Consider the following 13331-nt stretch of genomic DNA (forward strand, 5'->3'; position numbering starts at 1 on the left):
GGTGGCACACGCCTTTAATCCCAGCACTTGGGAGGCAGAGGCAGGAGGATCTCTGAGTATAAGACCAGCCTGCTCTACAGAGGGAGTTCTAGGACATCCAGGGCTAAACAGAGAAACCCTGTCTCAAAAATCCAAGCATGCATGCGCGCGCACGCACGCACACACACACACACACACACACACACACACACACACACACACACACTTTCTTACTTGAGTTTGGACCTGACAAGATTGGCCAAAGTTTCCATAGGAGGCACTTGGGCTCACTTGGACCCTCAGGGTAACTGACAGTGACATGAAAGCCTTGCATTCCTGCTGCCTGCCTGGCATCCCTGCTGCCTGGCATCCCTGCTGCCTGGCATCCCTGCTCATTCATTTTGACTGTCCCGGCTTCCTTAGTCATCTGCTTACCTCTGCACATGGATGGGCATGTGAGTCACTCCAGGAGAGTCTACCTAAAAGCCTGACCACCCCATTCTTCAAGACCGAAGTCACAAAGGTAAGAGTAACTAAAGCAGCTTACTGCCAGCCCTCCGGGCGCCTTGTTCCAGGTCTCTAGTCATTATCTTAAACTGGAGTCACCTGGATTCCAGGCCCAGCAGAGCCTCACAGGACAGACCATCCCTCAGATAAGAGGCATTGTCCACAGTGGTGAGGCTGCCCTCTGCACCAGGGATAATACTTACCTTCTAGGAACCAGTTTGCTCCCCTGAAGCAATAAGGACACCTTCAAGTCACTATGCAGAACTATAGCCAGCATGCTGATCGGCATACCAGTTTTGAGGCAGACAAGCATAGGGATTGTTTAGCAATCTGGGACTCCACTTGACTTGGGCTATCTGCCTGCCACCCTCCTAACACTGCATCCAGCAACCTGCATCACACTGCACTCACACCCCCTCCAGACATCCCTTAGCAAACCTTGATTGCTTTCTTTGTGTCTAACGCATCCTGCAGCAGCACAGCCAGTAACTTGAAGCAGGGGCCTGAACCAGCTCGAACTGGTTTGGAGTGCATGCACACTAAGGCACACTGAGAGAACTTTTAGAGAAAAATCTCCTGTTACCAAGCCATGCCTATACATGACTGAATGTACATGTAATTGAAATCAGATAGATACATTGCCATGGCCGCACACAACTTTAATTCTGCCACTCAGAAGGCAGAGGCAGGAGGATCTCTTGAGTTTGAAGCCAACAGGGCCTATATAGTGAGCTCTAGGCCAGGCTATATAGTCTGCCCAGTCTATGTGGTTTGCCTCCTAGACAAACAAAAAGTAAATAAATAAATGAGATCAGATGCATCATGGGAAAACACACACACACGTTGAAGAAAGGCTTATATAATTCAAGCCTGTCAATCAAAACACAAACCACACATGCCCCACCCCTAATGACCAGTCCTCTTCCTGACCCCCCCCCCCAAATATAACCTGATGGTCTCCTGAAGTATATACTGTGCTATCCCTTTTAAATGGCTCCTTTGCTCTTTGTGTGTGCTTTCCCAGTTCTTTGAAAGGCATCAAGCACCCGGGAACACCCAGCCAGAGGAGCCTGTAACACTCTGAGTAGGACCGCTTAATTCTGGAAACTTCTTCCCTCTGCTGCAACCTTCATTGACTTAAACCCACAGCTCATCTCAGTTCTCTGAAGACCCCTGTTACCTGTTCCTCTTTCCAGGGTGCACACAGGTTAAATCTTTCTCTGTTTCCTACCATTGCTTGCCTCTCTGACTAGCACTGGGATGGTTGGCCAAACCTAGTCCACTTAGGCTCCAGAGAACAGGTTTTCATCCTAAAACTCTAGGAGAAGTTCAAAGCTGTTTGGCTCATGATGTAATAAATACCAAGTCAGTCTTAGGAGCATATTCCTTAGTCCAGGTCAGATCTTCAGGAGTCTGTGGTGGTTTGAGTGAATGGCCCCAAAGGCTCTTAGGGTGTGGCACTATTAGGAGGTGTAGCTTTGTTGGAGGAAGTGAGTCACTGGGGGTGAGCTTTGAGGTTTCAGAAGCCCAAGCCAGGCCCAGTGTCTTGCTCTCTCTTCCTGCTGCCTGCCCATCCAGATGTGGAACTCTCAGCTCCTTCTCCAGCACCATGTCTCTTACATGCTGCCATGCTTCCTGCCATGATGATAATGGACTACACTTCTGAGTTGTAATGGCTTATGGTTACAGCTCCAATGAAATGTTTTCCTTTATAATAGTTTCCATGGCCATGGTGTCTCTTCACAGCAATAAAACCCTAAGACAGCCTATAGCCCTACAAGACAGCTTATCGAAAACCCCAGGTGGAGCAGCGCCTTGGAGGTCCGGTGGATCTGTGTCTTGCTTCAACAGTGTTTGAACGGAACAGACCCGGGGATTCCCACTGAACTCGCTTCCAGCCGCCTTACAAGTCTCTCCAGTCGCAGCCTCCGGGACCATCTCCTTGCTGCCTTCGGCTCCTAAGACCAGTCTGCACCGTCTCTTCGCGATTAGCTCCTACTCCGGATCAGCCATGACCTCTCAGATTCGTCAGAATTATTCCACCGAGGTGGAAGCTGCCGTGAACCGCCTGGTCAACTTGCACCTGCGGGCCTCCTACACCTACCTCTCTCTGGGCTTCTTTTTTAATCGGGATGACGTGGCTCTGGAGGGCGTAGGCCACTTCTTCCGCGAATTGGCCGAGGAGAAGCGCGAGGGAGCCGAGCGTCTCCTCGAGTTGCAGAACGATCGCGGGGGCCGTGCACTCTTCCAGGATGTGCAGAAACCATCTCAAGATGAATGGGGTAAAACCCAGGAGGCCATGGAAGCTGCCTTGGCCCTAGAGAAGAACCTGAACCAGGCCCTCTTGGATCTGCATGCCCTGGGTTCTGCCCGCGCAGACCCTCATCTCTGTGACTTCTTGGAAAGCCACTTCCTGGATAAGAAGGTGAAACTCATCAAGAAGATGGGCAACCACCTGACCAACCTCCGTAGGGTGGCAGGGCCACAACCAGCGCAGTCTGGCGCGCCCCAGGGATCTCTGGGCGAGTATCTCTTTGAGCGCCTCACTCTCAAGCACGACTAGGAGGCCTCTGTGCCTTCCAAGGGGCTCCCCCCCTCTGCTCTGCACCAGCCCGCCCTGGGACCTCCACCTGAATAAACCTCTCAAGCCACTAGGCAGCTTTGTAACCGCCCTGGAGCCTCTGTCAAGTCTTGGACCAAGTGAAAATAAAGCTTTTTGAGACAGCAAAAAAAAAAAAAAGAAAAAGAAAAAGAAAACCCCAGGTGACTCTTAGCCAGAAAACCCCTACCTCTTACACCCCAGGCTCCTCACCCCAGGCTGTAAGAAGAAATAAACACCTGCTTGTTGGGCAGCCTACATCTGGGCTACTTGTTATGCAGCAAGAGAGAACTAATACAAGTACCTTGAGGAACCAAGTGGGCTCATCTGCTGCCCGAGTCGTTGCTTGTTTTCTCCCAGGAAGCCAGGGGCAGCTCCAAACCCAGCACAAGAGCTGGTGCCTCTCCATTTGCTTTGTGAATCATTTCCCCGCCCGGTTTTCCGCCACACTCTAAGACCCTACATCAAGCTTCTACATCAGCCTGTGCTTCAGCTTAAGTGATGCAATTTCTCTCCAGCTGGGAGCGCTTGAAGAAGATGTGTTTCTTTTGTGACTGATCCCCCGCTTTGTTGTGGCTTCTGGTAATTGACTCTCATTGGATCCTAATTAGAGAGCAGACTTCATCATTTTCCATCCTTTACTCAAAATGGAATCAAAAGAATTTCTTTCCAGCAAACACAGCCTCTTCTTGCTTGAGCTTGCAGGGTTGTGTCAGAACTGGAGTCCTGAAACGCAGACCCCCTCTCTCCCAGTACAGCTCACCACCCAGTCCCAGGGTGAGGTATACATTGTACCCCATGACCTCAGCTCTGCATTCGTCTCAGATCTCCAGACCCCCTCTCTCCCAGTACAGCTCACCACCCAGTCCCAGGGTGAGGTATACATTGTACCCCATGACCTCAGCTCTGCATTCATCTCAGATCTCACACTGGTCATGAAGTGGCTGAAGTCCCTGGAGATTCAGGAACCCAGTGTAGCCACCAACACAAGAGAGCTGGTGCTGGCCTCCGCTTTCCTGCCAGATACTCCTGCTGGCCTGCATGGGCTCAACTGGGGTGGAAACGGTAACACCTATCTCTTGGGGATGAAGAAGTTGGGCCTTTCAAGTCCAAAACATCTCCCCCCAGTCACCATGTGAATTTACATTTATGTTTATTCAGGAGAGACAGGAAAGTGTCCCTCGGGGAGGCCTGATCCTTAACCTCTGCACCCTAAATTCTGAGAACCACCAAGGCAGTTCCATATCAAATCAGCAGCCTTTCTTGCTCACTGGATGACAACACTCCTCGGGCCGCTTGCAGCTGTAGCCTGGGCCCAAGTGTCTCGCCCTGCTATAAGAGGTAGGCCTGGGGGGGGGAGGGTTTGGGGGACTTTTTGGGGTAGCATTGGAAATGTAAATGAAGAAAATACCTAATTAAAAATAAAAGAGGTAGGCCTCCTTAAGGACAGCTCTGGGTCAGGGCTGGGCTGGGAACACCTCCGCAGACACTTAAAAATGTGCGGTATGAACTCATTACACCAGCTGCTCTACAGGGGCAAAGTCTTTAGGCAGTTGATTTGGGTCATCCTACTGTCCAGAGATGTCCCATGATCCAGGGCAAAGGGCATGCCCTAGGCCTGCTGAGTTGGCCTGAAGCCTGGGCCTGCACCCTCCTCAGTCTGGACACAGTCTAGAGCTCCCCAGCAGAGCTTCTGTCTGATGAAGCTAAGTGGTAGAAAACAGTCAGAGCTGTGTGGGCACCAGGAAGACTGCACCAACAGCAGGCAGCTCCCCTTACGGTCAACCCTCCCCAGTCCGTGTCACTGGGCCAGTGGGCTGCCCTGAAGAAGGGAGGTCGGTCTACATGCCCTCCATGAGTCTTTACTAACTTAACATTCGTCTCTTCCCACAGCCTGTCTGCAGTTAGAGTCTCTCTAGTGGAATCTCAGGTGAGGAGAGAGGTCTTTGGGCAGATAAGTGGGATGCAGGTCTATGCTTCTAAAATTGTTGTACAGGGGCACCCTGATAGTCGTTTTGTTTTGTTTTGTTTTGTTTTGTTTTGTTTTGTTTTGTTTTTGAGACAGGGTCTCACTATATAGCCCTGGCTGTCCTGGAACTCACTCTGTAGACCAGGCTGGCCTCGAACTCATAGAGATCTGCCTGTCTCTGACTCCCTAGTGCTGGGGTTAAAAGTGTGCATCACTTTGCCTGGCTGATAATCTTATAACTGACGTCATCTCAGCCTACCAGTGCCAGCGGAGCAGCAATGCAGTGAGGGATATCCTGGGCTGGAATTAAAGGAATTAAAAAAAAAAATAAATTAAGCCAGTTGTTAGTGGTACAAACCTTTGATCCCAGTACTCAGGAGGCAGAGGCAGGCGAATCCCTTTGAGTTTAAGACCAGCCTAAACTATAGAGAGTTCCAGGACAGCCAGGGATACACAGAGAAACCCTGTCTCGAACCCCTCCCCCCCCCAAAAAAAAAAATTAAATAAATGATTAAAAATGAGGCTAACCATAGTGTCAGAGGCTGGCAAATCTTTGTGAGTACGAGTTCAGGGCCAGTTTGGTTTAAAAAGTAGTGAGTCTCAGGACAGCCAAGGCCACAGAGAAACCCTCAAAAAATAAAAACAGAAACAAATTAGTAAGGAAAGTAACAAAAGCCGGCCAGTGTGTCAGATACCTGTCGTCCGAGCCTTTGCGGGGAGGCTGGAAGACCAGGGTTCCAGGCCAGTTGTACCACAGAAGGCTATGCCTTAAAAGGAGGAGAGTCGTTAGCAAATCAATAAACTTAACCGTAAGCCTTTTATTTGTGATTCATGAGTCACAACAACACTTCCTGGAGTTTGCCTTATACAAAAGGGGGTCTGAAGAAGTAGAAACAAAATGAAAAGCAGATTTGCTTGAGGCAGCAGGGTAGGGGGTGGATGGGTGGGTGGGTGGGGGTGGGGTGGGGGTGTGTTCAATGCCAACAGCAGAAGAGTGACTAAGACTCTGATGTGAGTTCAGTTCCCAGCATCAATCAATCAATCAGCCAATCAAAAGGTGGCACTCTTTAAATACCAGACCTCTGGAGGTAAAGGTAGGTAGATAGATCTCTGTTAGTTCCAAGCTGGCCAGGGCTGCTGCATTGTGAGACCATCCCAAAAACAAAAACAACAACACAACAACAAAAACTCACAAAGAAGCCGGGCATCGTGGCACACACCTTTAATCCCAGTACTCGGGAGGCAGAGGCAGGCAGATTTCTGAGTTCGAGGCCAGCTTGGTCTACAGAGTGAGTTCCAGGACAGCCAGGGCTATACAGAGAAACCCTGTCTCGAAAAACAAAAAGACAAAACAAACAAACAAAAAACAAAAAAACCTCACAAAGATAAGTTAACTGGGCTTGTACAGGTTAGCCCAAAAGGGATTTCCTATTCATAACAGCTAAACTGGCCTACTTGGAATTACAGCTATTTCTCTTTTTGCTATCATCATCATCACCACCACCATCATCACCATCATCAGTGAAGGTTAGTAAACAACTTGGTTTTGGCTCCACTCAGCATGATTGACTTATCTTTGCCTTAGCTATGTGCCCAGTACCAACAGCCTCCCAGAAATGTTAACGCTTGAAAGTCAGCTCGCATTCCCTCCGGTGGATATAAACTGTCAAAGCTCAGTTGATGATGGGCGACTCTGGTTTTCTTGCGAACTTACTCTGGTTTTATAATTTTGTTTTTGTTTTCCTTTCTTTCACTTCCTAGACGAAGCCCTTTCAGAGTGGGCAGGGAGACAGACACATGAGGAAATTCACTTCAGCAGGGCATCTGCTAAGCGTGGCAGGATTCCTGCTCCAGACTCTCAAAGCCTCCTATTAATGGAAAGAGCAGGTTAACCTGGTCTGACCGACAGGAAGCCACCGTAGAGGAATAGGTGGAGCCCTGACATCCGGTGGGGACAGCTGGGGGAAGCGGATGGGGGAGGGGACACTAGGTGTGCCAGGGGAACCGAGGTAAAGCTGAGGTCCAGGTGGCCAGCGTGCTGGGTGGCTATGGGCCACACGAGGGCGCCTCACACTGCCAAGTAAGGGCCTGAACTGTCTCTACGAAGCTATGTCGGAGAAAAGGCCTTGATGGGAAAGAGGGTGGGCGGAGACCATCCTGGGTGTTCAGCGACGGGCCCCTCTCTTGTTCCTTGAAGGTCGGCGTGAGGTCTCCCTGGACCTGAAACAGCCGCTGTTCAGGTCCTGAAGAATTAACGCCTCTGTAGATCAGATCCATCTGTGTGTAGGAGGGAGGATGTTTGCGGTCACTGGGGTGTGTTGTGTTAGGAATGACCGCAGTACTGGGGTGTGAGGCTGGGCGTGTGGATTTCTCCAGAGGTGTAGGTGGGAGGGAGTAGACAGTTTCTACTCCCAGAGGGCTGGCGTTAGTGTCTTCTAGGAGCAGCACTTAAGGCAAGATGAGACCCCATTAGAATCAGACGGTCTTCCCATCAGAGGAAGTCCCCGTTTGGAAACAGTCAGGATGAATGGTTGCTTTAGCTTGCCAAGCTGCTGGGGTAAACGCCTCAAGCAGAAGCTGCATCAAGGCCTGGAGCCTGTCCAGCCATGCAGCTCAAGCACCCGGTGTCACCGAGATTTGTCCAGGGGGCACAGTGGAGATCTTGTGACCCAGGAAATAGCACTGGTCTTAGTTTAGATCAGGACATTTCCCCCTGAAAGCTGCGTGGGACAGTGGCTTGGAGCCCAGATGGGGGGGGGGGGGGATGGGAGGGGCAGCTGGAGGCTTCTGCCCACTCTCACCTTTGTCACCCAATAGCTACTTCACATGAGTCAGCTCTGCAGGCTGTACCCTGGCCTGAAGGCTCAGCCTGGGATTTGAAGGCATTAGAGTTGGTAGAAATTAACCCCCAGGATGTGAGCTTCGGGCTCGTAGGCTGAGGCTCTAGCAAGGGAAGAGGACGTCCTGGGGACTGGGTGTAAGCAAGCAGAAACACGGGGAGCCTGGGCAATGCCCAGGAGGACTGCAATGGGCCAGTGAGCACCAGGAAGGGTCAGTGTGAACCCAGGACTCTTGAGAACTCCAGTCGCTTCCTCTCTGCGGATCCAGACACCTCTACCATCCAGCCCCGCCCAGGCAGCTGCAATTCCTCAGCCAAATGACCCGAGACAAGAGTAAGAGGAAAACAGCTTTCGGAGCCTGCCTCTAGGGGAAAGAAGGACTATAAGAAGCAGGGATCCAGGACACAAGGTCACCGGGAAGCAGTCACGAATGTCAGGCGTGAAGGGGTGGAGATTTCAGGTCAGGGAGCTAAGGGTATACTGTTCAGTGACAGCATTTGCTTAAGAGGCCCTGGCGACAGGATTCAGGCCTCACTACTGAAAAATTTTTTTCTCTTAGCTTATGCACAAAGGGTCAGGTGACATTGATAAGCAAGAGTGACTTAACCCAACACAACTCCAGTTTCATCAGCTGCAAAACTACCCTGAGGTGTTTGCAGATTTAGGAGTAAGGTAGGTAAAGGCATGCCGTCAGGGCATGGTGATGGTGGCTCACACCAGTAATCCCAGCACTTGAGAGGGTAAGGTAGAACCAATGTGAGTTTGAGACCAGCCTAACTACAGAGTTAGTTCCAGGTTCGCCTGGGCTAAGGGGGGACTGTAAACAAATAAAAAAACAAAACAAAACAAAAATTCTATTGTCTTTCAACCCTAGGGGTGTCTGAGCCTTTCTCCTTCCTAACAAGTTGGCCTGGGCTCCAGACAGCAGACCTATAATTTGCCTGCACAAGTGTGATAAGAGGTCAATATTAATCTGGGTGTGGTGGTGCACACCCCAAGTCCCTGCCACTCAGGAGGTAGAAACAAGAGCCCAGAGGTTTGAAGGCCATCCAGGCAACATACGGAGACTCTAAAGAAGAGAGTGGACAGGAAAGAAAACTTTGAGAATAAGTGTAAGCCAGGCGTGGTGTCACATGCCTGTACTCTCAACACTCCCTAGACTGAGGCAGGAGGGGATGTCTAATCTAAGAGAAGCCTGGGCTACACAGTCGGATCAAATAAACAAAATCCTCTCAAAAGATGACAAACAAATGCCAGCGGAAGGATTCAGCAGGCAAACTCACTTGGTGCCAAGCCAACCCAGATGTGTAAGGTAGAAGAGAACTAACATAGAGTGTCCTCTGACCTCCACAGGAGCACACACACACACACACACACTTACACAAACACACACTTAAGTAAATGTAAGCAATTTAAAAAGAAATAAAACACTGGCCTAGTGGGAGGCGAGGAAGTTGGAGACTAGAGGGAGTACAAAGGCTGCCTGGATGGCAGACAGAGTTCAGTTCAGCCTGAGTAACTTAGCAACACATTATCTATATAAAAACCAAAGGATTAGGCTGGAGAAATGGCTCAGTGGTTAAGAGCACTGACTGCTCTTCCAGAGGTCCAGAGTTCAATTCCCAGCAACCACATGGTGGCTCATAATCATCTGTAATGGGATCCGAAGCCCTCTTCTGGTGTGTCTGAAGACAGCAACAGTGTACTCACGTACGTACAATAAATAAGTCTTTAAAAACAAAAAGGATTTTGTTTGTTGTTGTTGTTGTTTTTGTTTTTTTCAAGACAGGGTTTCTCTGTGTAGTTCTGGCTGTCCTGGAACTCACTTTGTAGACCAGGCTGGCCTCAAACTCAGAAATCCTCATGCCTTTATCTCCCAAGTGCTGGGATTAAAGGCATGTACCACCACTGTCTGCCTAATAAAGGATCTTTTAATTTAAATTTATATGTATATCTGGGGGGGGGTGTCAAAAGAGGACACAAGATCTCCTGGAACAGAAGTGACAGATGCTTGTGAGCTGGACACGGGTGCTGGGAACTGAACTTGGGTCCTCTGTAAGAATCACTGAGCCATCCCCACAGCTTCTCAAAACATAAAAGCCTGGTGGTGGTGGTGCAGGCCTAAATCTCTGTGAGTTTGAGGTCAGCCTGATCAACAAACTGAGTTCCAGGGTAGCCAGGGATGCACAGAGAAACCCTCTCAAACAAACAAGCAAACAATTAAAAAGATGTAAAGGCCCAGAAATACATCTCCATTGTAGAACATTTGCCTAGCATGTGTGAAGTCCCAGGTTCCATTCCTAGCACTGCAAAAGATGAATAAACAAAACAGTCTACTGTAACTTAGCTGGAAGTGCAGCTTCGTGGTAGATGCTCAAGGTTTTGGGTTCAATTCCAGCAAGAAAGATTAAAAGTTAAAAAAGAAGTTACTATATAATCCTGGCAGTGGAAGGGTCTTCTTATCTCTGTGTTAACTGGAGGCCTCTAGGGAGAATGCCTGGGTTTGTAGGAGTGGATTTAATGGCTTGAAGCTGGGTTGAGGAAGTGAAGGGTCACGTGGGATGTTCCCCTTGTGGGTCTAACAGGAGGACCATAGGACAGCAGGCTTTCTGATCAGGAAGAGGCTGCATGCTTCCTGTTAATAGTGGGCTTTGGGGTGACCTCAGTATTCCCATCATGGCTGTGAAAAACTAGGGTCTTTTTAAAAAGAGGGCCTGACGATTGATTGGCCAAGGGTTCACAGCTTTCCTCTCCCCTGCTAACCCCATCTCCCGACTCTGCTTCAGTGTGCTCAGCAGAACTCCACTTGGTGAATCTGGAGAGAAGTCTCTAAGGGCTCCTGGCACGGAATGGGCACTTCCTCATGGTTGGCGAAATTGAATTGCATGCAGGTCATAGAGTGGAGGAGAGAGAAGAGGCTTTCTGCGAGCCCAGTCTAAGACAGGGAGATGTGAGCGGGCACCTCCCTAGGATCAAGTGCCAGGAGTAGATGGGGGCCCCACCCTATCGGGTGGCACCTGCTGCCGAAACTGGCAGGCACCTTGGGTTCCTCCCAGCCCCCACCTCTCACCCCTGCTGCTCAGCCTCCTCTAAACCTCCTTAGGTTCCCTCTGCCTTCCTCTCCACCCCCATCCTCCTCTAGACTGCTATTATTTCCAGACCAGATGGCCCAATTTGAAATGAAATCTTGCATGCAGTCCTGCCTTCTTCCAGTCTGGTGCACAAACTACATCAAACTACATCAAAGTGATATGGCTGAGAACAGAACAAGAATGTCACCCCCACCCCAAATCAAAGGCCTCCCATGGCTCCCCTAGTCCCCATCAGCTAAGGCCCAGACTCTCCAGAATGACCCGATAGGCCCTGCTTTCCCTGGTTTCATCTTGTCCCCGCTCTCTCTGCCTGTCATACTGGGCCACCCTTAGATTGACCTGTTTGCTCCTGACAAACACCAGACCTCCTCAGTCTTCCAGCACCTGCACGCATGCATATATGCCCCTGAAGGTGGAAATGAGTATTTTCACACTGGCCATATTAGAGGTCCCTTCTGCCCATTTAAGACAGGCCAGGGAGTCACCTTTAACATTCGAAATTGCAAGCTTTTTACACTTACCAATCTGCGTTGGGCTCTGTCTCCCCCCCCCCCCACGTGCCCTTAGTCTACGTGCTGCTGCTATAAGGTGTGGCTTCGTCTTACTTGCTGTTGAACCTCCTGGGCTCAGCATAGCACTTGCACGCTGCAGGCATGGATTACTAACAGCAGGAATAGGGACAGGAGTCCACATTTACTCAGTTCTTGTGGTTCAATGCCAGGAACTGTTCTGGGTGCCCTCCAGGCATAACACTGTCCACACCAGGCCCAGGAGCAGACCCAGCCCACCCCCACCTCTTTCCTGTCTCTCCCTAGCAAAGGCTTTTTAAAGACTGCACTTTCCCTGACATTGACTCATACAGGCCCCTGCAGACAGGATCAATATTGAGACCCTCACAGGGGATCTGGAAGGGGGAAGAGGGATGAGACCATGGTGTCCTGCTGCTGTGGTTGTTCTCTGGCAAGCAGGGCCATGCAGATGTGAATTCTTTCCTGCAGCAGGGTCTGGTACCCAGTTACCACCTCAGAGCCAGAGGACAGTTGGCAGCTGTGATGACACTGTGTCTTCTGGCACACAGCCAGATGGGTGGAGCCTGGACCTCAGCAGGGCTCCTGGTAGCTTTGGATACTCAGCAGCCTCCCTCCCCTGTTCAGACAGAGCAGAGGACCCTCTGGCGCTCAGCCCTGCCTCTACCTCTGCCTCCAGCCCCACCCCTATCTCAAACCACTTTCTGTTCAGAACTCCTGCAGTGGCTGCAGGGAGCTGAACCCTGCTGACTCACCCATGCAGGGAGTGTTAGTTTTACAGGCCCAGAGCCATGAGGCCAGTGAGTGACAGGCTTGACCTCAGGTTTTCCTGACCCCAAGGCCTAGTCCATCCTTTCACTGTATTGTGAGCCATGTGATACTGAATGCCAGATGCTAGAAAGGTCACAGAGGGCTCCTGAGCAGAGGCCTGGGCTGACCCCGTGAAGACAGGTACCCAAGGGAATTGGTACTTCCTGGGCAGCCCTTCAGCACAGCCTGGGATAGTCCCGGCTGGCCTGACCCAGAATGGGAGGTGTGGGGTGCCTGGGAGAGCCAGGCTGACTGGTCCTGACGTCAAGCTCATGGGAGAAATGTTCCTTTGTTGTTCATCTCATTGTTGTCTAATTACAGTGACCCAATCTCTGTACCATGGATGCCTTGAATGTGCAGCTCAGACCTTGAAAAAGACTCAGGGAGACAACTGCAAATATTAGAGGGATGAACCCAATAATGGAGAGTGTGTCCCTCAGCCAGAAAACTAAATGTCAGTGTGGCTAGAACAAAGCAGAAACTCAGTCTCCAGGAGGAAACCAGATCTGAAGAGCATTCATGGGCTAGGGAAATGCTCGGTGGGTGAAATGCCTGTCCTGCAAGCATGGGGACCTGCGTTCAGATCTCCACCCCCACGTAAGAGGCCAGCAAGGGGGCTACAGCTGTAACACTGGTGCTGGGTCCAAATAGAGACAAGGGGATCTCTAGAGCTCAATGACCAATCTGTGAGCTCAGGGTTTAGTGAGAGAGGGGGAGTAGGAAAGGGGAGGAGGGAGGGAGATATAAATCAAATAAATAAATGTAATTACAAAGAAAGAAAGAAAGAAAGAAAGAAAGAAAGAAAGAAAGAAAGAAAGAAAGAAAGAAAGAAAGGAGGGAGGGACGGAGGGAGAGAGGGAGGGAGGGAGGAAGGAAGGAAGGAAGGAAGGAAGGAAGGAAGGAAGGAAGGAAAAGGAAGGAAACTAGGGGGTAGCATGTCCCTTTAATCCCAGCACTCAGGAGTCAGAGGCAGGTGGATCTCTGCCAGTTTGTAGTCATTCTGGTCTA

General features: G+C 50.3%; 1 protein-coding gene across 1 annotated transcript; it reads left to right on the forward strand.

Annotated features, from left to right (window-relative positions):
- The first annotated feature begins 2293 nt into the window (after positions 1-2293).
- LOC115030642 (ferritin light chain 1-like) lies at positions 2294-3157 on the forward strand. The gene has a single exon (XM_029475544.2). It carries the CDS (start codon positions 2498-2500, stop codon positions 3047-3049), a length of 552 nt encoding a protein of 183 aa, XP_029331404.2. The 5' UTR covers positions 2294-2497; the 3' UTR covers positions 3050-3157.
- The last annotated feature ends 10174 nt before the right edge of the window (positions 3158-13331 follow it).

This window comes from Mus caroli, unplaced genomic scaffold, assembly GCF_978045245.1.
Source record: "Mus caroli unplaced genomic scaffold, Mus_caroli_1 scaffold_3, whole genome shotgun sequence".
Classification (NCBI taxonomy): Eukaryota; Metazoa; Chordata; class Mammalia; order Rodentia; family Muridae; genus Mus; species Mus caroli.